Here is a 26,073-nt window from a genome sequence, read left to right as displayed (position 1 = left end):
GTCATTTTCATCCCTGGAGCGGAATTTTGGAGATACAATTAGGTGAATGACTCCGTTCTCTTTCTTCTGCCCCGTGGCAGGGTTTTCCTCCCCAGCCACCCGCGTACACCTCCATCTGTAGCCGGTGCAGGTGGGCGGGCTGAGCGCCGTCCACTGCCGACCTGCCAGGGTCAGGCCGGCTCCTGCAGACGAGGGGCGGGATGTCACAGCCACTCGTGCTCTGTCCGTCCCTGAGTATCTCCTGTCACCGTGGCTTCGTGCTCTGATTGGTGTGTTAGTCTCCCTCCTAACACGTGCCCGTGTTTTGCATGTCTGTATGTCCACTGCAGGTAAAGGCCCAGCCATGAGCAAATCAGGGACCTCAGGAACAAAGGTTGGGAGCAAGATCCCCACCCCAAAGGGAGGCCTGAGTCGCAGCTCTGGCAGGACATACACCAAGCGATGACATGACAGCTCTCTGTCTCCTTCGTCTCCGTGCGGGATTGAGCAAGGCTCTTGAGTGTGAACCGTTTCTCCTAAAATCCGTCTATGGCCTGGCGACCGCGTGCTCGCCCTGCTGTCCCCGGCTCCTGGCCGTGCTGCTCACTCGTGGGCACCGTGAGTGGGACCCACGGAAGAACCCGCCTCCCAGAGTTGGACCCTGAGCTCCGCAGTTGCAAGCTGTCAGGCCTCCGACTTTCGCAGGCCTTAGCACCAACAGAAGAGTCGTCGCGCTGTTGGAAGAGAATCGGAAGCGCGTGAAAGCAGTTGCCAGGGTCTGGTCAACGTGCAGAGGGGGTGGCACGAGCATAGACCCCCCACCTCTCAGCTGCTCGGACGGATCCGTAAAACCTTCACCGTAAACCTTTGCACACTGGTCCATCTCACGCGTGGCAGAACTTCCCGGGCTTTGGCTCACTGGGCGGTGTAACGGGACAGGAGAGGGAGCGTGCACAGTATCGCTCCTGCTCCCTCACGCGGCGTCTGCAGAGCCTGTGTTTCCACTATACCGAGTAATAAAGGTTAAAAACCAGTCGCTGAGAACTGCTCCCCGTCCAGCACTCACACTGTCATTTCGGCCTGTCCGCCTGTCCCTCGTGAAACCATGTTGGAACTGGAACTGTAAGGTGTCTTCTCAAAACACTTCATGTGATACTTAAAACCAAAACATCACTTAAAATGATGAAACCAAACTTCCAAATCCGGTCTCCTTCCCAGCGCCTGACCAGTCCCCCACCCCCTGGACATACTTCCATGTGCTTCATAGCCAGGCAGCCAGTGTTTGCCTGAGATCCGCTTGGAAACGCCTGGCGTCTTCCTGCCAGCGCCTGTGCTCCCCAGGCACCCCGTCCACTAGAGACCCAAGGAAGCTGGCCCTCCCCGTCCCATTCGGTGACCAGGGTCACATGTTCGCTTTCCTCCTGAGCGTTGTGCAGGCAGCTTTCAGGGTGCCCGCTAGAAGTGCGTGGGGTTGATGAAATGTGTCCTGCATAATTAGTGTGTAAACATCTGAATTCCCACCATGCAAAGCAACAAAATACGTAAAAACTAATAGCTGATCAGTGTACTCACCACCTAAGTTAGTGACCAGGAATTTGCACTAATCAATCTCCATTTTTGGTAAACTAATACCTTCTGGTTGACTCAAAATACTGAGCAGGAATAAATCTGACCAACAGAATTATCTTTAAAACTACATATACTCTACTAAAAAGGAAAGAAGTACGGGGAGAAATAATGTTAAGACTTGACTAGACAACGCGGAGTACAGATAATTGTGACAAAGAGGACGATAATTGTGAAATCCTTTCTGGCTTCAAAAAGATGTTGGCCATTACTTTCTCTTTTTCTAATTTATTTTTTTTAAGTGTAGTTGGTATCCAATATCACAATATTATTGCTTGTGTTCTCCTTCCCCTGTTCACCCAGCCCCCCCAATCCTGGTCATTGTTTGCTAATCCATTTTTGAAATACAGATGATACACTTTTTTAAACAGAACAATAATGAGAGAAGTTAACCAAGAAATTATTCTTTTCTCTCCAATCAGAACTTTTAAGAAATATAAATGTAATGTTTTCTATATATTGTAACTTTAAAAAGATATTTGTAAAAATATTTAACTTTTAGTGACGGACAAAATTGGGTACATTTACAACAGGTTAGTCTTGCTGGTGACAGAAGAATCATGTGTTTATGTTGAAATGATTCCTGGTAGTGATTAGTATGAAAAGCTTTACAGAGTCATATACTATTAAGGAACCAAGAATAAAGGATAAAAATGTGAAAGGAACTGTAAGCTTCGTTGGCCATTCACAGATATAAGTATCTACATTTGGAACAGTAATTAGTAATTGAATTTTCATTCATGAATATGTTATGGGTATTTAACAATATTTATTTCTATTGTTTTCATATTTCAAAATAGTCTATGTAAATTTAAAAGAATTGTTATCTATAAATTTGGTCTCTGAATACAAATGTAAATACTTTTAATGAAAATTTGCAACTTTTTAATGTTTTAACATAGTTTTCTATTTGTCTTTATTTCAGGTACCAGAATGATAAACTAAGTAATATATTTTTGTTGTTTCCAGTCAATTCACCGAGTATATTAATATAATAATAAAAAGATGGCTAAATATGTGTCGCTTTTATTTCGAGATTATAACTCAAAAGCAATGTGTAGGTCACAGTCACCTTCGAAATGTGCAGGTGTGGCTGGGCCGACACCGCAGAGCACAGGCTCAGGAGTGTTGACAAAGGGACAGGGAAGAGTAGAGAGTTTGGGTTCTAAAATAATGAATTTGTTCAGATGGGTTTACTGCTGAAGAAGCTGAAAGATTTTAAGCTACACACGAATTAGAGAACATTGTTGACCTATCTGACCCTGTGGAATAAATCGGAATGCTCTGTAAATGCTCTTAACTGAACATGTCCTATTCCAAAAGCAGGGAAGACCATGCAGGACAGAATGGCCACCGCTCATGGTGCCCGTTAAGAGGATTCTAGAGTCTCTTCGTGTTTTTTACCCTCTGAATGAGGGTCTTTTTACCAGCAGCAAGGCTATTTTGCTTTTAAAATAAGTGCAGCATTTTCTCAGATTGGTAGGGTGGTTTTAAGCTTGTGTTAACTTTGATAGTTTTAGAATTGTTTCTGTTTTAAGTTACAATGTACAGTTTTTTCCTTTGCACAAATATACATGAATTTGAAACAGGATATCACAGTTGAAACAGCAAAAATTACTTCGAATGATTTATCCTCCAGTTGCTCAGTGGGGTGTGTGTGAGAGACGAGGAGGGAGCCACTGCACCCGAGCTGGGCCGGCACAACTTGGAGCTTTGTGCAGAGGGGCCTGGGGTGCCCTGGGGCTGCGAGGTGGACAGGCCAGGGCCCTGGGTCTCCCCTCATCAGCATGGCCAGGGCTGGCCTTGGGCTGGCACCCCAGGGAAAGGCTGAGGCTACAGCACTGTCCACCTGTTTCTTGTAGGGTCGTCCAGGGGAAACAAATGCCGATCATTTTGTCCCCTCAGCTGCTTCTGAAAGCTTGACATACCACCTACTATTTCTCATAGAAATAGAGGTCAGAGGCCATGTCTCTGGTACTTGAGAATCTCAAACGTCTGGAGAACACAAAAGAATTCCTTCTCAGGTTGCATGGTTTGACAGAAATTGGTTGTCATGCAACAGGGCCACCTGCCCCCAATGGGAAACACTGAATAACATGTCCTATTCCAAAAGCAGGGAAGACCATGCAGGACAGAATGGCCACCGCTCATGGTGCTGTGTCCTGTGACCCAGCAGCCTCAGGCTCCCCACTCTCAGCTGTGTCTCCCCAACTCAGGGAGGCTGCAGTCTCCACCTCCGTTCCCCTCTGCTCTGCAGCCCAGAGACCAGCCAGGCAGGGAGCTCAGGTAACTGTAGGGCTCACCTGACTTCTTTCCCTTCTCTTAGGGACCATTCTCTTCTGTCACCTGAGGTCCAGTGTCTTGAAAAGCGTCGTTTCCTATTAGCATATGTGGAGGATAAATTCAGTCTGTTACTGAATCTTGATCAGAAGCAGAAATTTCCAATGACCCTTCGATAGAAGAAAATCTACAAACGTGCTTCACCACATTCATAGATCAAAAGGGAAAAAACCGTATGATCACCTCCACAGATGAAGAAAAAAATACAAAATGCATCCATGAAAACCTGTTAGTAAACTAGAAATAGAAGGAAACCTTTAACATGTCAGACTATGTCTACAAAAGTATTATTCTAAACGAGAAAGCACTGGAAGCATCTTCTTGAAAACCAAAAATAACATCAAGAATAATCACTTCTATTCAGTATTGTTTTAGCCAAGACAAGACAATTAATGAGACAAGAAAAATAAGAGAAGCGGTAAGGTAAAACAATAAGAAAAATAAAGCCATAATTACGGGGAAGGTGAGGCAAAACTCATGTTGATTGTAGAATGATTTGAATGACTAGACAAATTGTTAAAACTAACTGGTGATATACGGCCATCATACAAAAAGCAACTGCACTGCTACGCATAGTAGCAGATCATTTTCAACGGTAGCACGGCTATAAAACACAAGTCTAATGAAAGGCGTGCATGGCCTGAACTCAAACAAATTTTAACTTCACTGACATACATTAAGGACTCCGATAAGGATTGAACTATTCCACATTCTCAGTGCCTAGGTTTTTGGCTACCGTCATAGCAGCAGCATTGTTAGTGGAACTGGAGTATGTTGATTTTATACGAAACTACCCAATGCACTGAAAAAGGAGGTCAATGGCACAGTCTATCCTTAGAATACTCATTAACAGGGGTGCCGTGACCAGCCCTGACTCTTCCCTTGGGGCAGGCAGACGCCCCCTACACAAAGCCTCTGCAGGCCACCAGAAAGGCACAGAGGTGCGGGGCAGGCGGCCAGCTGTGTCTGTGCAGGGCTGTCAGGAGGCCGAGGGCAGACCTAGAACTGGTGGGTGAGAGAGAGACAGAGCTGCTTTGGGAAGTGGCGTGGGTCTGTTACCAGCAGGATGGGAAGAGCCGAGCCTGGGATGAAGGGGAGATGCTTCTGGCTGGGGAAGCAGCTCAAGCCGATTCAAGTCTGAGGTTCTTCCAGCCCCAAGGCTGTGATTCCAGAGGCGTCTCCCCCAGTTCGAGGGACGCTTCTATTGTGGGGTCCCGCCATTGCTTCCTCCTTGCCGTGCCGCGTGTCCTGCAGGCGGCTCCCTCAGCCCGAGTACACAGCAGAGGTAACTGATGTACACCACAGGCAAGCGGAAGCTTCCTGCTTCAGGGGTTTCACTCTGTCCACCTCGCCTGGCCCCTCTGCCGTGAGAGCACAGCTTGGGCCGGGTAGGGGCGTTCCTTCAGGAGGACACGCTGTGCAGACAGGGCCCACCCACAGGCTGGGCCAGGCCCGCAGCAGCTGACATGCCAAGTGGACAGCAGACCTGTATTGTTGGAGAGCCACAGGGACTGGGCAGTTGCTTTGCAGCCAACATCACCACCGAAAAAGCTGTCCCCGTACAGTGTCACAAAGTCAGCTTGGTGGCACTGGTTGGGCTCCAGAAAAACGAACCACTAATCACTTGGTTAATCCACACAAGGCGGCCCGGACAACCTTCCGGGAGACCAGCCAGCTCTCCCTTGCTTTGCTCCCAGGAATGCTGCATCAACCTCCGGTTGTCTTCACAGACTTACCACGTAGGGATGTGTCCCAAAATAACATCACCTTGACTTTGACACATTTCTAAGCTGTGCAAATGGAATCACACTCTGTGTGTTCTCCTGTGGTTCGCGTTTTTCCCTTGACGTGACGTCATGACCTTGACAACCGTTCATGCTGTTGTGTGTAGTCGCTAACTCGCTCCCTATGTGGTCATCCGTTTTAAGAAGTGTCTCACCATTTATTCATCCATTCTCCTGCGGATGGGCATTTGGGTTGTTGCCCATAAATAAAACCATTAATATTCTTGAAGCCTGGCAAGATGGCATAAATAGCTATTGCATGGCAAAAATCTGCTCCAGAGACACTGAGCAAGCAAGGCTACACACAGACCCCAGGAGTATTGTACACATGTGTACAGTCTCCCAAAAGAATCTCTGCAGAGACCAAAACTTCTTGGGAATTGGGGTAATTCCAGCAGGCACAGAGGACAGCTGGAGCTGACTCAGAAAGTACAGACCGGAAGGAGGCTCAAAGTCCGACTCTCTCCTCCCCGGCGCTGCCTGGGGACACTCACTGTTTGCCCTTCACAGATGGAATCGGTCACAACTGACAGCAACCAAGACAAAAACCTGCCGCTGCTGTGTGTGGTGCAGTGAGGGTGTGGGGCGGATCCAGGCCAGCACAACGGCCCTGCTGGAAATAAATCTGGTACATTCACAATTTACTTACACTGCGGAACAGCAAATGGTCCACAAGTGCCTCCCACACGGAGATCAACGCCACGGGCGTAATGTGGCACCAAAGAAGCCAGGCACCCAGGAGCACACCCTGCACAAAACAATGAAGGGCAAAGGCCGGCAAGACACATCCGCAGTCAGACGTCAGGGCACAGGGGGACTTGGGGGGACTGATAACAACCTGTTTCTTGTTCAGGGGGATGGTTATATGGATGTGTTCAAATTGGGCAAAATGCAGTTATGACGTGGGTACACTTTCCAGGGTGTACTTCAATAAAAAGTTCAGGGATTTCCAAACAGAATGAAACAGCCGAAAACCCTGCTGGGGTGAGAGTTCATGAACACGGGCAGACAGCAGGGGCGGCTGCCCTGAGTGTTCACACGTCCATCCCTCCCTCAAATGCCCCCAGCTCAGACGTCCTGACACGGGACAACAAGCTGGTCCCGAGCGATCAGTGGAACCACGGGGGACCTGTAAGAGTCCCTCTGCCTGCCCTGCAGCCCAGACTCAGTCAGAACCTTGAGGTGGACGCAGCACCAGCCATTCGTCACCTGGAGACTCCAACACATGAACCACTGATCTGTAAAAGGGAAAGAAATGCCCTGGATGGCTGTTAAAAACAAAAACAACAGCAGGGAAGATTGAAGCCTAGACTCCGGCGATAGGGGTGAAAGGGGACTCAGCTCTGAACGGACAGGGCGGCCGAGGGCTTACGGTCACCGTGCAGGGGCAGGGAGCCAGTGCGTGGAAAATTACTGGAGGAACCTGGTTCGGATATGCCCCCCATTTCATGCCACGTGGGTACACGGACTACTTAGAGCTGTGGGCGCCTGGACACCAGCAAACGCAGGGAGAGGCCTTCTCAGATCTCCCATCGCCTGCCTCAAAGCAGATCCTCCAAAGGCACTCAGCTGTCAGCAATCCCCTCCGGAGCGTCACCAGCCAGGGAAGAAGTCCGACTCCTGTCGCGAGAGGAGACGATCGTGACAGCATCGCCAGACTTTGTCACCACTGTCACACGTCTGTCGTCTGTTCTTCCTAGGGCCCCTTCGTCTTCCCTAAAAGCCACCTCGTCCCCCGCAGGCGGCCTCCCTCCCGCCGCTTTCCCCACTGGACGGTGTTTAAGCCCGGGGTCTAAGCCTCCTCGGAGTCGCTCGTGTCCCTGCGCGTCGCCGGTGGATCCACGAGGTGGACGTGTCAATGAACTAGTCACTGTGCCTGTTATCACCGGTTGCAGGCAAGACCCCGGCGGTGGCGGGACGACGACTCCGGCTCCTCCCGCCGTCTCCGTCGTGCAGGAACCGGGCTTCGCCAGGTGGGGTCGAGGACTGGCCACGATGGTCCCTCGGACCCGGGGTTCAACTCTCGGAACAGAGGCGCCGGGGGCATCGGCCCAGGTGGGAGTGGTCCGCGCGGCTACCGACGCCCCAGGCCGCCGTTCCGCCGCCCCCACCCGCGGCCCGACCCACGCTCAGTGGGTGGGAACTTCCAAAGCCGCCGGCCGCCCGGCGTGGGGGGACCCTCTCCTGCGCGGCACTCGCGCGGCGCGCCGGCGTCGGACCGCGTTCTCCACGCTCCTTCCGGTCCTGGCCGGAAGTGCCGGGCCGTGCCCCGGAAGCGCGCTGGGCGCGGCCGCGGGAGCGGCGGCGCGATGGCGGCGGCGGCGGTGTCCGAGGCGTGGCCCGAGCTGGAGCTGGCGGAGCGCGAGCGGCGGCGGGAGCTGCTGCTGACGGGGCCCGGGCTGGAGGAGCGGGTGCGCGCGGCGGGCGGGCGGCTGCCGCCGCGGCTCTTCACGCTGCCGCTGCTGCACTACCTGGAAGTGAGCGGCTGCGGGAGCCTGCGCGAGCCGGGCCCGGGCCTGGCGCAGGGCCTCCCGCAGCTGCACAGCCTCGTGCTGCGGCGCAACGCGCTGGGGCCCGGCCTGAGCCCCGAGCTCGGCCCGCTGCCCGCGCTCCGCGTGCTCGACCTGTCGGGCAACGCGCTGGAGGCGCTGCCGCCGGGCCAGGGCCTGGGCCCCGCCGAGCCGCCGGCCTTCCCTCAGCTGCGGAGCCTCAATCTCAGCGGCAACCGGCTGCGCGCGCTGCCCGCCGACCTGGCGCGCTGCGCCCCGCGCCTGCAGACCCTCAACCTCACCGGCAACTGCCTGGACGCCTTCCCGGCCGAGCTCTTCCGCCCCGGCGCGCTGCCCCTGCTCAGCGAACTGGCGGCCGCCGACAACTGCCTGCGAGAGCTCAGCGCCGACATCGCCCACCTGGCGTCGCTCAAGGTCGGCGGGGCGGGCGGGCGGGCGGGCCCTTGTCGCCGCGGAGGGGAGCCCTCCGGGGGCTTAGGCGTCCCCGGTGACGGCCCACGGGCACCCGGCCTGGGAAGGGCCCGCGGTGTCGGTACCTCTGCGGAGCCGTCCCCGCCCCCATGAGATGACAACTAGCCCGGCCGTCACCCTCGGGGGATTCTCCCACTCGCTCCACGCTGTTCACAGCTGGGCTTGGACGCGGAACACACCGCCTCGCAGTTGTTAGCAAACTTGCCCTCCCTCTCAGGTCCAACGCCGGACAACAGCCGGGCCCCATGTCTCGCTGTTTGTGCTCCACGCACGTGTGAAATGACTGAAGGAGCCCCGTGTGGGGGGGGGAGGCACCCAGACAGGGCATGAAGGTGTGAACTGGCTGGAGTTCACACTAGGCCACACGATGTGATTTCATACGGGAGACTCCTTTGGACCCCACCAGCAGCCTTGGGGGGGGGGGGTTATTTGTGCTGTTTACAGGACGCCGGAGGGGTGGCCCAACGTCCACAGCACATACCGTGGGTTTTCCTCTGGACGGCTTTGTCCGGGGGGGTCTGCTGCCTTGTTCCGCCGGGTGTCCAGGCCCCCGCGGAGCTTGGCTCCTAACAGGTGCCCGTTAAGTCTGCTGAGTCCCGGAGACAGGTGGACGGAAGTCGCAGAGCCACCTGTGCAGTGCTCTTTCCCCTGCGTCTTCCCTGTGGTGTCATCTTTCAGAAGGCAGGCCTGTGTCTCTTCTTCCTGTTGTCCAGGCCGACTGTCCTTAATAAAACGTGTGTGCCGTTTAGCAACTGATGTCTTGGCGGCAGAAATTACCCTTGATGCCCACTCGTTGTACAAATACGTCTGTATGCAGAGGGCTGTGTGTGTAGGAGAAATAGATGAGACCGCTGCAGAATGGCACGTGCTTGCTGGCATTTCTGGGAAGAAGCTGTGAGGGGTGACTCCCCAGGACCCCTTGGTCTCCCGGGCTGTGCTGGGGACACTTTCTACTCCGTCCTCCCATCGGACGGAGTTGGTTTTCCGGAAGGTTGATGTAGCAGACGTGTGGCTTAGGTGGCGTCACGGGAGTGCACGCTCAGTCATTGCGTTTGTCCTCCGGGCGTGCTGTCTCACCAGCGCTGTGCACCACCCTCTCTGGCGCCTGCCTGCACCAGCAGGCGTCTACTGTGTGCAGACGCCCTCACTGAGGTGACGGCACAGGCAGTGCCCCGTTGGCCGGCCCTTCTGTCCACCAGTTTTAGACTTCCGCTCGATCCGTGTCACTTGCAGAGGCCTGTTTCTTGGAGAGTGTCATGCGAGCGCCACTTGGAACCCCATTTGGGCTTAGATGCCCTTTGGGGGCCTTTTCTAAAAGGATGCCTCGTGAGGATTAGAAGTGTGTGCACGGCGTTGCCGCACACGCCGGAGGTTTGAGTGCAGAGCTGTCCTTGGCCTGCCTGGTGCTGTGGGGAGACAGCACGAGTGGAGAAAACCAGGCTGGGAAACAGCGCGTGGGTCTCAGCTCGTCTCTCGTGGCCCGTTGGCTCCTGCACCTGTCTCCTCACCTGTGAGAACAGGCCCCTCGGTGCCCGGGAGGACAGGTCACCCACACTGACTTACAGCTCCCGGGCTGGAGCTTCAGATGACAGCCGGCACTCTGTTGGTGAGGGCTCTCGGTTCAGGGCGGGCTCCTCCGGATGCGGGCTGGCTGGGCTTCCCTCCGTGTCATCGGGGACCTCTCCCTCCTCTGACTCCTTACGTGGCAGGTCAGGGCTCCTCAGAGCACAAAGCAGACACTGCTAGGCCTTCTTAAGGAGCTGGACCTGGCACTAGCGCCCTGTTGTGTCCCCTGCGTCCTGTTGAGTAAATACAGCCCAGTCCAGCCTGGTGGGGCGACATCACAGGGTGTGAATCCTGGAGGCAGCAGGGTAACAGCACGCAGGCCTCTGCCTGCCCGAATCGGGGCCCCAGGGCCGGCGCATGGGTGCGCTCTCCCCAGGGAGCCGCGCTGGGCGGTGGCCCCAGAGCTGACAGCTGTAAAGACCTGCCCCCCTTCCCTCCCCGTGAGTCCCCTAGGCCTCTGGTGGGCTTAGCTTCACCGTCAGCCCGGCCTCTGACCCTTCAGCTCCCACCTGTCCGGGAGAAGTCAGAGTGTGGGGTGGGCTTTCCCCCGGGTTTGGACATTCTTGAACGGGGTTCTGTTACCCACTGGGCTCCACTGCCAGGGCTGCAGCGCACCAAGGAGAGGTGGCACCTCATGTCACCGCTGCCTGCATTTTAGGTGACCCAGACCTGTGGCACTGCCTGTCAGAGCAGTAGACAGGACAGATGTGCCCCCAAACTCCTGAAAGGGGTCAGGAAGGCACGTTAGCTGAGAGGCCACAGCGTCCAGGAGTGGTTCCCACTTGGTGGGCCAGTGTGCTCACATATGGGACTCCTCCCACAGGCAGGCTTCACAGAAGTTCAACTGTGAAGGTGAAACCTTTGTGCAGTAATAAGAGAAACGGAAGTTAAAACAAACACTTCCTCAGTGTTTTTATTTTCTCCGCTGCTGCTGGAGGCGGTGGGTTCACTTAAGTGCCAGGGTACAGTCCAGGCCCCCGCCGCCCGCTGGACCGCGCACGGTGCCTTACACGCCGGCAGAAGCGGAGGCTTTGTCTCAGGCTCACACCACCAGACACTTCAGACCCCTTCCTGGCAGCGTGTCCTGTGCAGAGGTGACATTCCCACCAGGCAGGCGGCCTCACCGTCCAGGATTGGGGGCTGTCCCCCCCTCGCCGCTGTTGTCGGTGTTTGTGTTACCTGCAAGAAAGGAGCAGACGGCTGTCCTCGGTGTCCGCTCCGGGCGCGAGCCTGGAAGCCACCGCATGTGCACCTGATTCTCCCTGTTAAGTGATTGTGGGTGTCCTGCCCTCGGGTTGGACCCAGCGTCCCCTGTGAGAAAGCCTGTGCATCGTGCCTCCTGCACGATTCCCACTTTGTACCCATGGCCCCTTCCATTCCGGGCATCTCCCCAGGTGAGACCTGCGGACCCCGCTTCCCGCTGAATCTGGCGTCTTGGTGTAGGGACCAGTCTGCCCTTGTCAACCAGTCTCCACATCTCTACCAGGACCCCCACGTCTGTGCCTTGGCACCCCAGGACCCTGTCTGCTGCTGCCTCCCTCCATCCCTCTCCCACCTCCTCTCCTGAGCTGCCACTTCCGGCACTGCTCTGAAATGCCGATTATTTGGTGATTGTTGCCCCCCCACGCCCCAGTATCCCGGTACCTTTGTCCTAAAGCATCTCTGGTTGGAGCCATGGCCCCGCCCCACCCTCCCCTCCCTGCTGGCTTTTCGTGGGAGGGGCTGCCAGGTCACATGCAGGTGGGTGCAGGGGTGCAGTCCATCTGCCCCACCCTATCCAGCCCTCTTCCCCCGCCCCCTCCCCCCCCAGTGGAGAAAGGCCTAGAGAGGCACAGCATGGTGACAATTGTAAGAAGTGCTGGTAACCCAGTGGCCCCTCGGCCGCTTGGTCCCGGGTGGTGACTGAAGACCATGTCTGGTTTACTTTGTGGCCCTTGTCCTGCTTTCATTCCTGTGTTGACTGTGAGCTGGACGCCTGCTCCGCAGGTGCCCCTGCTTCCTTGAGTCCTGGCTCTGCCATAGGTGGCTCCTCAGGAATGTCACTCAGCGCTGACGCCGCGTCTCCACTCTGGTTCTCCTGGCAGCCTGACTGCTCAGTCACAGGATTCAGACTCGTTTGTAATTTCCTTCTTATCTTGGGATCTGTGAAATTTCATTAAAAGTGTCCTCTGCATCAGCCAAAGCTGATAGCATCTTCTGAATAATCGCAGCCCCTGCCTCTTTTCAGTCCTAATAAAATCCGCCACCTACAGTGGCCCGCCTGCCGCTCTGTCACACCCCAGCCAGGACCCGACTCATCGCTGGCCAGTGTGTGCCCTCGCTGTGCTGTGAGCGTGCATGTGGGGCTGCCCGCCACGCTGTCGTCCTCGCTTTGACTCGCGTGTGATCCACGCAGGCTAGGTGCAGACCCCACAGACCAGGCCTCCGCTCTGCACGGGTCCCTGAGCCGCAGCCCAGCGAGAGTCCCCTGCCACCCCTTGGCTGCCTCACTTCCCAAATGCCTGTCCCTGGGGTCACTGCGACCAAACCAGGGAGGGTTTCTTCCAAGGCTGTCCTGTTAAACCCCAGCCCCAGGGCAGCGCTCAGCAGTGCCAGGCAAGGCCACCCAGAGCTTCCCGCAAGCCCTGGGGGAAATGACCAAAAGGCACTTCTGTGCAGCGCCCAGTACCCCTGAGTCTGCCGCTGGGGCAGTCGTGCTGGGATAAGAGGTGCGGCTGGGCCTCCTGGGAGAGAGGACCCTGCCCTGCACTGTCGCGCTGGTGTAAGGGCCGCACCTGCTGGGAAGAAGGTTCCTTCCGTGCCCTGGAATCTGACCACGCCCCTTAGTGTCCCTAAGCCTGTCTGTGACCTTGTAAGGTGGCTGCTTTGCTTGTTTTCATCATTTTGTCAGAGTCCGGCCGATAATGCTGATAGAAGGTTCTTCCCCGTGGGCCATGGGCTTCCTAGGCCTCCTTATGGGGCCGACAGCCGTGGCCCCTGCACTCTTTCCTGGGTCGTGACTGGCTGAGGACCTCCCTCCCGCATGAACGCCAGCTGGCCATTTGTGGGCCCTCAGACGTACTGCTGGGGACGTCGCATTTCACTGTGTGCACTGAGGCTGCCTTACTCCTGCTGTGTTCTTTCCAGCTCGTTTGACTTAAACATCTTAGCACCACTCTGTGGGGTGCCCAGCCCTCATCTGAGGTGCTTCTCTGCTCATACCAGATTGCTCGGACCCCTGTCCCCCATGGTTCTGGCGGTCCATAGGTGTGACCACCAGGAGGCTGTGGTCAAGACCGTGTGTTATGGAAGCCGCTTAGGCGGCTGACCGCAGGCTGGCCCAGGGGCATGATGGGACTGACGGTGCCCCCCGTGTCCCCAGCCGGGCCCAAGTCCGGGAGTCTGATGCCTTCTGTGTCCCCCTTCCAGACGCTGGACCTCTCCAACAACCAGCTGAGCGAAATCCCGGCGGAGCTGGCCGACTGCCCCAAGCTCAAGGAGATCAACTTCCGCGGGAACAAGCTGAAGGACAAGCGGCTGGAGAAGATGGTCGGCGGCTGCCAGACCAAGTCCATCCTGGAGTACCTGCGCGTCGGAGGCCGTGGCGGCGGGAAGGGCAGGGGCAAGGCCGACCCCGAAAAGGAAGAGAGCCGGCGGAAGCGGAGGGAGAGGAAGAAGAGGGAGGGCGGGGATGGGGAGGAGGAGGAGGTGGACGAAGCCTGCCGGCTGCTGCTCCGGGTCCTGCACGTCTCCGAGAACCCCGCGCCGCTGACGGTCAGGGTGAGCCCCGAGGTCAAGGACGTCCGGCCGTTCATCGTGGGGGCCGTCGTCAGGGGCATGGACCTGCAGGCCGGGAACGCGCTCAAGCGGTTCCTCACCTCTCAGGTGGGTGCAGCCCGAGGGGGGCTGGGGGGGACAGGCCGTGGGGCAAGTGGCCTTGAGCGGGCTCAGGGTGTTGGTGGGGATGGCACGTGGGCCCCGAGCGTGGGCCGCCTCGCGCACACAGACCCGTGCACCTGGCTGGGCAGTGGTGGCCTGCCCTCCACCCACAGCTCTCGCAGCTGAGCCGTAGTTCTGAAGACAGCTTTGTTGCCGTGGAAAATCGGCGTTCCTGGAGTTTCTGATGCCTGGTGGGCGTCCTGACGTCTGTAACTAATCATACATTTAGTTGCACATATGATAGTGTTGAAATCGTCAACTCGCGCCAGCATGTTCTTAGGTGAATTGTTTCGTTTTTGTTTAGGTCTTAGCTGGATAAACTTCCTAATCTGTCCTCTTTCTGTGCAGTCTGCCCATCTCTTAAAATCAAAAGCACATCTTTGATGTGAGAAAGACCCCTGAGGGTGGCCCTGTGGGGACAGGCGCCTTTCTGGAGGTTCATGTATTATTGTGTCTTACAAATCCTCCCGCTTGGAGGATGCAGAGGGCATGCGAAGCCGCGAGTTTAGAACTCACAGACCAGTGTCTGAGAAGAAAACATGCTGGGCTGATTTTCCTTTTCAAGTCCTATTTTTGTTAATTCGGTCATAAATTTTAGTTCAAGATGGGTTTTTTGAAGTCTCAAATATTGTGTTCTAGAGTTAGGGAAAGAAGAAATTCTGCTGATAAACAGATAAAACAGTTTTCTGAGGTTGGTGTCACAAAACGAATGTTTGGTTGGGGAGGTGGAGGAGGGAGGCCGCGGTGCCGAGGGCCGGACTGGGCGCCTGCCCCACTGGGCACGCTGAGCTTTGCTCGCCTCTCATCTCGTGTTGCAGACGAAGCTCCACGAGGATCTCTGTGAGAAGAGAACGGCGGCCACCATCGCAACCCACGACCTCACAGCGGTGCGGGGGCCCCTGCTGTACACTGCCCGCCCACCACAGGACCTCCAGGTGACACAGCGCCCCTCCTGCGTTCGCAAGGGGAGGTGTCCTTTGTGCTTTTGAGAAATACGCCTGCTAGAGATTGCATCTGAGCATTTGAAGATAGAATCAGACACTGTTCCTAGCAGGTACCCTAAACAAAACAGGCCATGTTTACAGTCACTTTGGGAAGAGAGCTCCTCAAGGGAGGTCGTACGTAACTTGAGAATGATTTTCTTCATTTGCTCGCTAACTTTTAACCAAAAATGTATGGTTTGTATCCCAATGGCAAAACCCCTAACTTGGGGCTGACTTGAGCGGGGGTTGCTCTGTCGCTCCTGCTCCATGTCTGTTGCCGTCGGTGGCGAGCTGCACGCCTGCCCTGACAGGCTCCCCTGCTCCCCGTCTCTCCTCGGCATTCCAAGGTCTACAGCCCTGGAGCGCAGCTGTGTGTTGGGCGGGTTCAAGGTCAAGCTCAGTTTCCAAAGCACTTGAGTGTTTGGGCATTCGGGCCCTGGTGACCTCTGAAGGCACCGTGGGAATAGTGTGAATACGTGTGCTGCCGAGGCAGGAGAACTGCGAGCTCCTGGACTGTTGTCCCCTGTCCCTGTCGTGGAGGTTAATGGAGGAGAGAGGTGTGACACTTAATGGAGGAGAGAGGTGACACTTAGAGCCAGAATGGATGACAGGATGGGTATGTCTTGTAGCTGTGAGCGCGCTTCCCTGTGCGCTGACCTGAGGTTTGCACCCCGCAGATCGTCCCCCTGGGGCGCAGAGAAGTCAAGGCCCAGGAGCTGATCCGGCAGCTGCAGCTGGAGGCCGAGGAGCACCGGAAGCAGCGGAAGCGGCAGACGGTCTCGGGCCTGCACAGGTCGGCTCTGCGGGGGCCTGCGGGGGGCGCAGGCAGGGCGGCCGGGGGCGTGCGCACACTCCCAGGAGACCGCGGCACGCTGTCCTCCCTCTCGGTAACTTGGAGGAATCCCCCACAGATCGTTCACTGTACTCTTAGGGATTCTGACATGGGCTAAATACTGTTGGGTGCGTGTCCTGTGGGCGTGTCGGAGGTGATGCCACTGCCGAGAGAGCCAGTGCTCGGAGTGCAGTCTGGTGTCATGTCACAGGAGGGCGGTCCTCAGGACAGGCGCCAGGGGAGAAGAGGGAACCATGTCGCCCACTAGCTCTGGGAAGACAACCCATCAAACCCGCTGCGTCTTACCCAGATCTCACGGGCTGGGAAACGCACCAAACGCAGGTCCCAGGCTGCCTTCATTAGCCCCGCTGCCGTCGCGTGCAGACACGGGTGTGAGCCTGTTACACGTGCCCTGCGTGTTACACTTACTTGGGCTGAAGAGCTTGATTTGTCTGGGTTAGCCTCTCGGTGTGTCTTCATAGCCGTGCCCATGGCGGGCGTTTCTCCCTCAGATACCTTCACTTACTTGACGGAAGAGAACACTATCCCTGCCTCGTGGATGCCCAGGGCGATGTCATTTCTTTCCCACCGATAACCAACAGCGAGAAGACCAAGGTGGGCGGTGCCTGAGGCTCTTTCACGCGTAGTTACCACCGTGCCTGTGCCCCGAAGCCCCGTCGCTCTGCTGCCCGCCTGCACCAGGCCGGCCTGCACACCTGGTGCCACACCCATCACCCCCTGCGCTCCCTGCTCTGTGTCTGTCGTAGGAAGGTGACAGTGGGCTTGTGTGATGCCGTTTTATAGGGTTTTCTTCAGGTTCAGTGTCGCAGTTGCTCGTGTCTACTTTTCATAATTTTATTCTTTTTCTGAAATCTTTTTAAGATTAAGAAAACAACTTCTGATTTGTTTCTGGAAGTAACAAGCGCAACGAGTCTGCAGATCTGTAAAGATATCATGGACACCCTCATTCTGGTGAGTAAGGCCGCCGGCTCCTTCCGGGTGACTGGCCACAGGGGACAGAGCGTGGCGTGTCCTGTGTTCCTGCCACCCTCCGCACAGCTGCCCCTTGTGGCAGCGACTTCTGTGGGTCGCCTCTAATCTCTAGGTTAAAAGGACATGTTTCACTTGCAGAAAATGGCAGAAATCAACAAATACACTTTAGAAAATAAAGAGGAGGGCTCGCTGTCAGATGTGGAAGCCGATGCCACCTCGGGGCCAGTGTCAGGTCCCAGTGCTGAGAAGGGCGGGACATGCCCGCTGCTGGTGGAGCAGGTCCGGGTGCTGGACGAGGACGGGCACCTGAAGGTGGTGTACCCATCCAAGACGGACCTGGACTTCTCCGCATCCCACGTGACCGTGACCCGCTGACCCACTGAGACAGAAGCCAGGCTGCGGCAGGGAGTCAGCGAGCACAGCAGGCAGAGCGCTAGCGTTGCCTCCTCTGCAGGGCTTGCGTGGGCTGTGAGATACCTCGTCACGTTTCACCTCGGCCTTTTCTAAGCTTCCTGCATTCTTTGTTGTTTCCAGAAGGTTTGGTTGTGAAGGTGTGCTACGTGTCATGTGCTGAGATTGTCCTGCCCACAGCTCTTACTAAGTTTTTTTATGAAGTTAATCGAATAGCAGATGTTCTGAAATCATGTAGACGCAGCCCATGACTCTTCGTGGGGGAAAAAGCCACTACAATTGGTTTGAATGTTCGGTTCTAAACGGAGACGCTGAACAACATGCATTTCGTTGAACTGCACAATTATTTTTCTACGACGTCACGTCTTTTAAAATCACACTGCCAGAGAAATGTGCAACGAGTCATGTTCTCCAGCTTGCGGTAAATTTTTTATGAAAAAATTTTGTTCAGTAAATTGCTGAATGTTGCTGTTGGCTGCTTCTGGGGTGGAGCCGCGTGGAGCTGCGTGGAGCCTTCCAGCCCAGGGCCACCATCCACTGGGCCAGGCCAAAATGTGAGAAGGATCAGTGGGCTTTCACAATCGCTGGAAACGAGCACCGCAGTCACAAGCGGACGACGGCAGGACCGCATCTCGGGGGAAATGCACAGGTTTCCAGGGCGGTTCCCTGGACTTTGTCAGCTGTTGCCAGCAGCTGACAGGCCGACGGTAGCACTGACTGCAGGCCTGAGGTGTCGAAGCCAGGAGTCCGAAGGTGTGCGCCCCACCACGGGGTCTGCACCGTCTTTTACTGGAGGTGTTTAGTTTTCCATGTCACAGGCCTGCACCGTCTATCTGCGTGTGTTCCTAGTGTGTGCACGCACACGCGTCCGTGCCCCTCCCTGGAGCCAGAATGTTCCTGGGTGTAGGGAGCCAGCCAGCTGTGGAGCTGGTGCTTTTTACTGACCTCACTGCTTTACGTTCTGGCTGAAATTTGGGGAACTGACTCCTCAGCTTCTTGTTATTTAGTGACACCATTTATTAGGTGGCCTCTGACCTACAAATGACAGTTTGTGTGTTTTGTCATTTTGGGGGGAGCATTTGAAAGAGCCCCACTTAACCCATGCAGTTAACCATCGAACCACCTGTGGCGCGTACAGGCAGAGCCACACGGCCCCCAGAGCCCAGCCTGCCCTGCAGCACATGGCGGGCTCACCACCAAGCCTTCCCGTTGTCCCTGGGCTGACGCCGGTGCCACTTGGCAGCTTCCCTTCTGCTGTGTCCCCCTCATCATGCCATGACTCTTGGCAGTCGAGGCTCCTGGTGCTGTGGCTGGCACAGGGTGGCACGTCACAGAGGAGCCGCTGGGAGCTCCGGGGCTGGGGAGGCCGCAGCCAGCTGCCCTCCGGCTGCTGGGACTTAGGGTTCAGTGGCCACATTGTGTCACGTCTTCGACCTTAATGTTGATGAAGCCACTGGTACCTGCATCTTTTCTGATGCAGCTCGAGTCTGTGTGAGATTTAGAATGTACTTCACGTACGGCAGAAAGCTGACATTTTTTTCTTTGCCAGCCCGACCCTCTAATAAAAACCCTAAGAACACCCAGCGCCTTCTCAATGGGTGTCTTCCTGCCTGCATTTCTGGAGGTGAGTGTTGGAAGTGTCTGGAGAGACTGAGCACCTGTTCGGTACCTGCCTGCTGGCCCTGCCCACGCCCTGCCAGCCAAGAGCAGGAGACACTCAGCAGCCAATCACACAGGCCCAGCCCAGAGAAACCTCTGCCCTTGACCTTAGGACCCTGGGAACCAGCTTCCTGCCAGTCCTCTCGGCCCAGGGAGCAGCTAAGGACCCCCCAGCAGACCATCAGGTTCCTGAATCTTTGGGGAGGAGGCCGGGTGGTGACTAAGTAGGCTCCTGTTCCACCCTCCCCAACCCTCCCAGGGCTGTAAGGACAGTCCGGGGTACGTGACCATGGGGCCAGAGCCCCTCCATGGATGCAGCTCCTCAGGTCTGGTGGGGCTCTGGGGGGTCACATCTCATGGAGAGAGCGTGTGCTCCTTGGGCGACTTCAGCCTCCCCCTCAGATGGGCAGGGGGTGCAGATGGAACCCACAGGAAGGGGACACTGTCATCCACCAGGGGACGGGCTGGGGTACCTGCTCTCCATCCTGAGACCTGCCGGGCGTACAGGGCACCACTTGCCAGGTCCATTTGGACCTGAGCTGGCCTCTGCCATCGGCTGCCGCCCATGAGGTTCCTCTGACCCCAGAGGTGTTTATGAGGTCCCCACGGGTGTCATCCAGTGATGCTGGACAGAGCTAGAGGCTCCGAGGTCCACCCCCTTCCTAGCAGTGCCCCTCTCTGCCCCATGGGGCTTTGGCCTTACCCTGGGCCAGTCACATCTGACCTATCACCAGCAGGCCTGTTCCTGCCAGTGGCCCCCGCCCACGTCCCCACAACCCCCACGCCAGCACCTGTTATGTGGTGGCAACAGGGTGAGACCAGAAAGGAGCGGGGCTCAGCAGCGCCACTGCCTCCCCAAATGTGGCCATGGGTGGGGCCTCTGGATACAGGTGCTGAGGCCGATACCAGACACACCCCTCCCCCCCACCCATAACCCGTTTCCTGACCGCACCCGCAGCAGGCCTTCCAGGGTCCAGAACCCTGCTGACCTCCCTTGGCCAAGGCCAGGGGTCACCTGGGCGGTGCAGCCCCACCTGAGGCCCGCCGCCCTTGTAAGCCGGTCCGGTGGGGTCTGCCCCTCCCTGCCAGCTCGGCCTCATCTCAGGGCCCACGAGAAGTGACTGTCCCTCCTTTCTCAGCCTCAGTCCTAGGGTGAGTGCCACTTCCCTAAGATGTGTCTGGCTGGAATCTGCGGGGCCTGACCTGAGTTTGCAGTAGGTGACGCCTGAGCACAAGGCCCAGGAGGGCACTGCTGAGAATGGGAGGCCAGGAACTTTAAAACCTCGTGTGGTCAGGTGAGGCAGGAACAGTCAGGCCACATCCTGGCGTCGGGCCTCAGGGCTGTCACCTGTCCTGGCTTTCTTCCTGCTAGAGGGCCAGCGAGGCGGGGTCACATTTCAAGGCTCAGAACCAAGTAGGAGGGGTCAGAGGCCTCCTGGGCCATATGCCCTCCAGCTGGCCTCCCATGGGGGTGGGGGACGGAGCAAAGTCACACCTGGCCTAGGGGACTCAAGGGAGAGGCCGTCGTCCCTCCGTCATTCCATCCATCATTCGTTAGTTCAGCACGTTTAATGACTGTCTTCATGCACGGCCCTGCCCTCCCACTGGGCCGCCCGCGTGCTACACAGCCCAGGGAGAGCCATGGCCCCGTACTGGCTACTGGGGGGGAGCAGGTGGTGGTCTGGAACCTAGGCCAAGGCCAGGGCGGGTCTCAGGCCCTGGGAAGGAGGGCAGAGGGACACAGCTACCCTGACAGCCATTCTTGCCCAGCAGAGTCGGAAGGCCCAGAGGGCAAGGGCCCTGCCAGGGCCACACCATCGCCCAGGAAGGACCCACACCTGGGGCAGCCAGGCCTGGGCCCGCCCAATGTGCCGGGGCCCTGGCCTGTGGGCCCAGCCTCGGTACGTGCTGCAGCCCCAGTGCGGGGTGATCCCTGGTGTCCAGGCTACGTGTGCCCCTGGGGGCTGCCTCCGCGCCCATGTAGGGGCCGTGAAAACTGCAGCGGTGTCTGCGTGTATCCTGTGTGCTGGGTCTGCCCCTGGGGTCTGTGTATGGAGTAGAGGGGCCTGTGACTGCGGGGAGGGGCTGGGCACATGGCGAGGGGAGTCTATGTCCACGAGGTGTGTGTATCCAGGGGTCCATGTATGTGGGGGTCCGCGCATATGGTGGGTTCTCGTAGCCGGGCGGTGTCCCTCCCAACCTGTCCCCCAATCGCATGTGGCCGGCAGTTATTTGCACTTGTGCACGAAGTAGCCGGTGACGTAGCCCAGGATGAAGACGGCCCAGAAGATGGCCATGCCGCCTAGCACCTTCATGGCGATGCCCAGCTTGCCCGAGCACAGCTTCCGGGAGAACCTAGAGTGAGAACTGCCAGCAAGTGAGCCCCAGGCGGCCCAAGTGGACCGGGAGGCTGGGCTGGGGGAGGAGGAGTCCTGAGGAGCCCAGCAGGGGTCCTCCGAAGGAGGTGGCCAGGGAGGTGGAGGGCACAGGCTGGCTCAGACTGTCAAGAGGGCAGAGGCCACCGGGAGGGACGGAGGCAGCTCTTCCCCCACCCTCACCTCTCCCAGCTCGAGGCCTCCTCTGTGCTGGACACAGCCGCCGCGCTGACTTCATCCCGGCTGCTGTCGTCCCACCTGCTGTACTGGACGCCACTGTCCTGGAGCTGCATATTGGGGCCGGGGGGGGGGGGCTGCAGCGAGCGGGCAGAGGGCGGCCGGGGCCTTCAGGGTCGGCCGGGGAGATGGAGGCAGGCGTTCAGGACTGACCTCACTGTAGAGCACAGCCCTGGCGAGGACAGTGTGGGGAGGGCTCTTTCAGGGTGAAGGCCTGGCAGGGGGCTGGGGTGGCACTAAGGTGGGCTGGCTCCTTACGCACATCCTCTCGTCTGCCTTCTGCCTTCTGCCTTCTAACGGGACCAGAAGCAGAATGGTTAAGCCACTTGCCCAGGGCCACACAGGAGGCAAAGCTTGGAAATTCTAACCTGAGGAGGCTGAAGCCCGAGAACCCTGCCCTCAGATATGTGAGAGGCTGAGTGTCCACCCAGCCCTCCCTGGGGGCCCCCCCAGCCGGGGTAGGACAGCATGGGTCTTTGGCTGGCCGATAACTGCTTTCCTCCTTCCTTCCGTATTCCGGACAGATAAGGCCCCAGGGCCATCTCTGGGGGTTGGGAAGGAAAGGGATGGGGCGGCAGCTGGTACGGCCTGTCCGGTTGGGGGAGGCCTGACAGCAGCTGTGTGCTCTGGCCTGTTAGCCTTAGTCCCTCCTCCCCACTGCCTGTGGGAGAAGCCAGGGCTTGGGGGGTATCTGGGCCTGCTGGGGGTTCAGGGGCTGGGGAGGCAGGGGGCAGCAGGGCTAAGACCTGGCTCAGCCCCCACCAGCCTGGGAAACACTGACCTTGATCCCAGGTGACCCTGGACACACAGGCTTCAAGTCACAGTGGGCCACTTAGCTGCTACAAGCCAACCCAGAAAGTCACGAAGCCAGGCAGGTCTTACTCCTGCCACGCCTCGTGTTCACCCTTCCCGAACCCCAGGCCAGCGGGGAGGAAGGAAGGAGCCTGACCCTGGGCCACAAAGCCTATCATTGGTGGGGGCACTTGCTCAGAGGCGGCCACTCAGGCCAGTTCTCAGGCCCGAGGGAGGTCACGCATTTGTAGAGTATGGGTTCTTTCCCAGGGTGTGTCCTGGAGAGGGGCTATGCGTCAACTCGGTTAGCTACCTACCTCACGTCCACCCTTTCCCTCCAGTGGGCACAATCTTTGTCTTGTTCCAGGTAGCAATGTGCCAGCCCTAAGTGACAGCCATGGGCTAACACAAGCTTAATCCCCTGATGCCTGCTTTCCTGTCACCCAGATGTGGGCAAGGTGCTGGGAGGTGCAGTGGGGGGGGGAGCACTTTTGCTTTCATGAGACAAACAGCAGCCACCTCCTTCTTCCTACCTTGATGTGATGGCTGGAGCTGCAGCAGCCGCCTTGCAACCCCAAATAGCCTGCAACCCCAGCCCTGATGATACAGCCTCTGAGAACACACCGAGGGCCCAGCGGGGGCTTCCTGGTGTGAGGGTAGTCAACCACAATCTATTCCAGCCGGGGACGATGGGCTCGGGCCATGGCAGCAGAATGTGTTCCAAACTGATGTAGATTATGGCTCTCAAGTTGTCCTGCTGGGACAGAGCCACGGGAAGCTGGCGAGGTGCCTAGAGCTGGGCTCCTGAGGGCTTCCCTCACGTGCTCAGTCACTGTCTGTCCAGCCCCGTGATGGTCACACTGTGTCCAGAAGCCTGGGGCTCTGCTGCCTGGCAGGGCGGCCTGCCAAGCCCTGGGAGCCTCGGGTACCACCCAGCACCTCCCGGGAGCTTGTGAGGACGCGGGCTGCACATACCTTAGACCCCCTCACCCCCAAAGCACCTCTGAGGAGCCCAGAGTTTACAAAGGGAGAGTCGGGGAGGGGGGCGGGGGGGGGGGGGGGCTGAAGCCTCTGGGGCCCAGGAAGATAGATGTTCAGAGCCGGGCCAGCGGATCTCACCTCCTTCCCGCCCGCTGCTGATGCCTCCAACCTTAAAAAAAGAAGCGGCCCTGTAAGGGGTCGAAAGGGAACTGGCCCCGAGGTGTCCCCAGGCGGCCCGCACCTGGCCGCTCCTCGGCGGGTCAGGCCCTGCGTCCCTCCGCCAGGGACAACCCCACTTCCCCCCACACCCCCACCCCCGCAACCCCTGTCCCAGGCCGGCCACTCAGGCCAGGTTGGCCGCCTCCTCGGAGGGCCGGGAGCAGCCACAGCAAGTCCCCCCGACCCCCACTGCACGAAGAAACTACACCACGACCCCGCGTCTCACCTGGCGCCTCCGCCCCCCCCAACGCTCCGCGTGGCGCAGCCTGGTCCCGGGAGCCAAGGGACGCACAGAGTCTCGGCGGGGCGGCTGCTGGGAGGCTGCGAGGCTCCCGAAAAGACTGAGGGACCTGGGGAGGGGCGGGCGGGGCGGGGGGCGGGGCGAGCGGGGCTGTGCCCGCCGGCGGGGCGGGGGGCGGGGCGAGCGGGGCCCTCCCCGACCGCACCACCGAGGAGGTGGGCGCTGCAGGCGGAGAGGCCTCAGGGGCGGAGCTGCAGGGCGTTGGGCCGCAGGACTAGGGCCTCAGGGGGTGGGGCGCGGGGACCGCGAGACCGAGGAGTAGCAGAGGGAGGGGTCTCAGGGCGCGCTGCTCCCCAGAGCCAGTCGCCGCCAAGATCTCTGAGCCCCGTCTCCCCGTTGCAGCCCCTCGAGGGCGCCGCGTCCCCCTGTAAATGTGTGGAATGCTTCTGCTTCTGTCCTGTCTGACTCCTACCGCACAGTCTAGCCTGCATTTCCCCCAGCCTTCCCGCAAATAGCTCTTACTGTAGATATGCTAATCGACTTGAGGAATTCTGCAAAAACAGCCTCCTGAATAGGTGGGGAAAGATAAGCAAAGCCTTGACTGGTTATCAAAGAGAAGAATCTCAGGAGCAGACGCAGATCAGCGGGGGTCGGGAATCCACGGGGAACAGACAGCTGGAGGTTTCGTGCTCTCGCTCGGACCCCTGTGGGCGCCTGGCTGTCGGGAAACCTCACCCGCCTCGTGCCCGCCCCTCCTCCCTTCTCGTGGTTAAAGACGGCTGAACTCTGTACTTTCTTGTCCCAAACGCTGATGCACTGAGCACACAGGCCTTAGAACAGCAATACTCCCTGGAGCGCAGAAGCGGGTTTCGGAGCCTCCGTGTGCAACAGAGGAGGTGGCTGGGCTGGGGCGCCTCGGGGCCTCAATGGCTCGAGGCTGGTCATCAGAGCTCCTGGCTGTGAGGGGCCGGAGGCGGAGGCGGCCTGCACTCAGCGAACCGTGCTGCACGGATGAAAGGACAGGATGTGCAGAGAGCAGAGGGAAATGCCCGGTGGGCCTCCTGCATTCAGCACGTGCTTCTGTGCCCAGAGCCTGCCGTGGGCGGTGGACTGTGGACAGACAGACCTCAGTCAGCATGACAGACAAGCGGGTCTGCCCTCCTGGAGACTCATCCCAGGAGCGATGGTGAGAACTGTGGACAAAAAACATCCAGACTAAGAGACAGCTGCTAAGAGTTTATCTGAGCCAAACTGACAATTGCTGGGAAGCAAAATCTCAACGGATACAGAAAATGATCCGCGAAATGGCAGTTTGCAGCTTCTTTTATACATAGAATCAGAGGAGGAGGGTTACATGAAATCCACTGGTGACAGATTAAGGGGGGTGGGAGAGAGCAAAGCAGGGAAATTTTTGGGCTTGGATAAAAGTAAACTGGACAGACAGGTACTTCTTTTACAGAGGTGGTGCAGGATAGTTAATAGTTCACATAGAGATGTTAATCAAGAGACAAGAATAATAATGAGGGATTCTGGACTTTCCTGCTCAGGTCCAGAAAAAGGATTACTGACATTCCAAGGATGTCATCATACGGGCAAAAAGACAATAGACAGGCCCTCTTAAGGGCACAGATTGACTTTATGAAGGAAGCTAAAGATGAGACTTCCTGCCATGGCCCACTTAGTTAGGAAATTTCTTACGCTCACGCATCTTACGTGGTTATTTTCAGTCTCCTGAGTTTGTCAGGTTTAACATGTGGCCCCTTTTCCGTCCACAGAACGGAAGTACCCAACCCCACCCATCTCCTTCCAAAGGGGTCACACCAGCAAGGCAGGGGCCCCAGGCAGGGGAGCCCTGACGATGGGGGATGGGGTGGGGCGCCTTCACAGGTGTGTGCAGCGGGGGAGGGACGGACCTGAATGCAGTGGGGAAGCCTAAACCTGGGGCCGCCGAGGGCACCCTGCTCGGTGTGGGGTCTCCCGGGAAGGAGCCATGTGAGGGGGGCTGGTATCTGATGCCATGAATGGGGGGTGTTGATGGAGCCCAAGCCCCCGTTTGAGTCCTGGAGGAGGAAAAGGCGAGACCGTGGCCAAAAACGGGGTTTAATTGTGAATCGGCAAAAGCGGGCCCCTGGGGTGGCTTCCAAACTGCTTTGTGA

The 26,073-nt window shown here is 57.7% G+C and overlaps 4 protein-coding genes across 11 annotated transcripts in view; 2 read left to right on the top strand and 2 right to left on the bottom strand.

Moving 5' to 3' along the window:
• CEP104 (centrosomal protein 104) overlaps positions 1–7,201 on the top strand; it is a 43,411-nt gene extending 36,210 nt beyond the window's left edge. For all 7 annotated transcript variants that reach the window (XM_033115765.1, XM_033115764.1, XM_033115766.1 and 4 more), the window contains one exon: positions 330–7,201. In XM_033115765.1, the coding sequence (XP_032971656.1) occupies positions 330–445 (116 nt within the window). In that variant the 3' untranslated portion in view covers positions 446–7,201. The remainder of the gene's footprint in view (positions 1–329) is intronic.
• An 822-nt stretch (positions 7,202–8,023) lies between these two features.
• LRRC47 (leucine rich repeat containing 47) lies at positions 8,024–18,996 on the top strand. The gene is made up of 7 exons (XM_033115769.1): positions 8,024–8,653; positions 13,685–14,140; positions 15,013–15,129; positions 15,855–15,970; positions 16,522–16,624; positions 16,892–16,981; positions 17,141–18,996. Exons 1-7 carry the CDS (start codon positions 8,039–8,041, stop codon positions 17,375–17,377), a joined length of 1,734 nt encoding a protein of 577 aa, XP_032971660.1. The 5' UTR covers positions 8,024–8,038; the 3' UTR covers positions 17,378–18,996.
• Positions 18,997–20,520: 1,524 nt separating this feature from the next.
• SMIM1 (small integral membrane protein 1 (Vel blood group)) lies at positions 20,521–21,749 on the bottom strand. 2 transcript variants are annotated; one of them, XM_033115772.1, is made up of 2 exons: positions 21,631–21,749; positions 20,521–21,439 (listed from the first exon to the last, which is right to left on the bottom strand). In XM_033115772.1, exons 1-2 carry the CDS (start codon positions 21,738–21,740, stop codon positions 21,301–21,303), a joined length of 249 nt encoding a protein of 82 aa, XP_032971663.1. In that variant the 5' UTR covers positions 21,741–21,749; the 3' UTR covers positions 20,521–21,300. The 2 variants fall into 2 exon arrangements, with proteins under 2 accessions (XP_032971663.1, XP_032971664.1); XM_033115773.1 differs by having other exon boundaries at positions 20,526–21,427.
• Positions 21,750–21,752: 3 nt separating this feature from the next.
• On the bottom strand, positions 21,753–25,625 carry LOC117026735 (pre-mRNA-splicing factor CWC22). Its single transcript, XM_033113704.1, has 4 exons — positions 25,616–25,625; positions 23,903–24,168; positions 23,596–23,626; positions 21,753–21,977 (listed from the first exon to the last, which is right to left on the bottom strand). Exons 1-4 carry the CDS (start codon positions 25,623–25,625, stop codon positions 21,886–21,888), a joined length of 399 nt encoding a protein of 132 aa, XP_032969595.1. The 3' UTR covers positions 21,753–21,885.
• Positions 25,626–26,073: the final 448 nt, after the last annotated feature.

The sequence above is a fragment of the Rhinolophus ferrumequinum genome, chromosome 9 (assembly GCF_004115265.2).
Source record: "Rhinolophus ferrumequinum isolate MPI-CBG mRhiFer1 chromosome 9, mRhiFer1_v1.p, whole genome shotgun sequence".
NCBI classification, from domain to species: Eukaryota; Metazoa; Chordata; class Mammalia; order Chiroptera; family Rhinolophidae; genus Rhinolophus; species Rhinolophus ferrumequinum.
The sequence above is the reverse complement of the archived record's forward strand: the minus strand, read 5'-3'. Positions and strand labels throughout refer to the sequence as shown.

Coding starts and splice junctions, on each gene's coding strand:
- LRRC47 (XM_033115769.1), top strand. CDS start 8,039: ATGGCGGCGGCGGCGGTGTCCGAGGCGTGGCCCGAGCTGGAGCTGGCG. Junction 15,130..15,854: donor GCCCACCACAGGACCTCCAG/GTGACACAGCGC, acceptor TGCACCCCGCAG/ATCGTCCCCCTGGGGCGCAG. Junction 16,982..17,140: donor TCATGGACACCCTCATTCTG/GTGAGTAAGGCC, acceptor TTTCACTTGCAG/AAAATGGCAGAAATCAACAA.
- SMIM1 (XM_033115772.1), bottom strand. CDS start 21,740: ATGCAGCTCCAGGACAGTGGCGTCCAGTACAGCAGGTGGGACGACAGC. Junction 21,440..21,630: donor GAGGCCTCGAGCTGGGAGAG/GTGAGGGTGGGG, acceptor ACTTGCTGGCAG/TTCTCACTCTAGGTTCTCCC.
- LOC117026735 (XM_033113704.1), bottom strand. Junction 23,627..23,902: donor GGGGGGGGCGGAGGCGCCAG/GTGAGACGCGGG, acceptor TCTTTTTTTAAG/GTTGGAGGCATCAGCAGCGG. Junction 21,978..23,595: donor CAGCAGCGGGCGGGAAGGAG/GTGAGATCCGCT, acceptor TGGTCCCGTTAG/AAGGCAGAAGGCAGAAGGCA.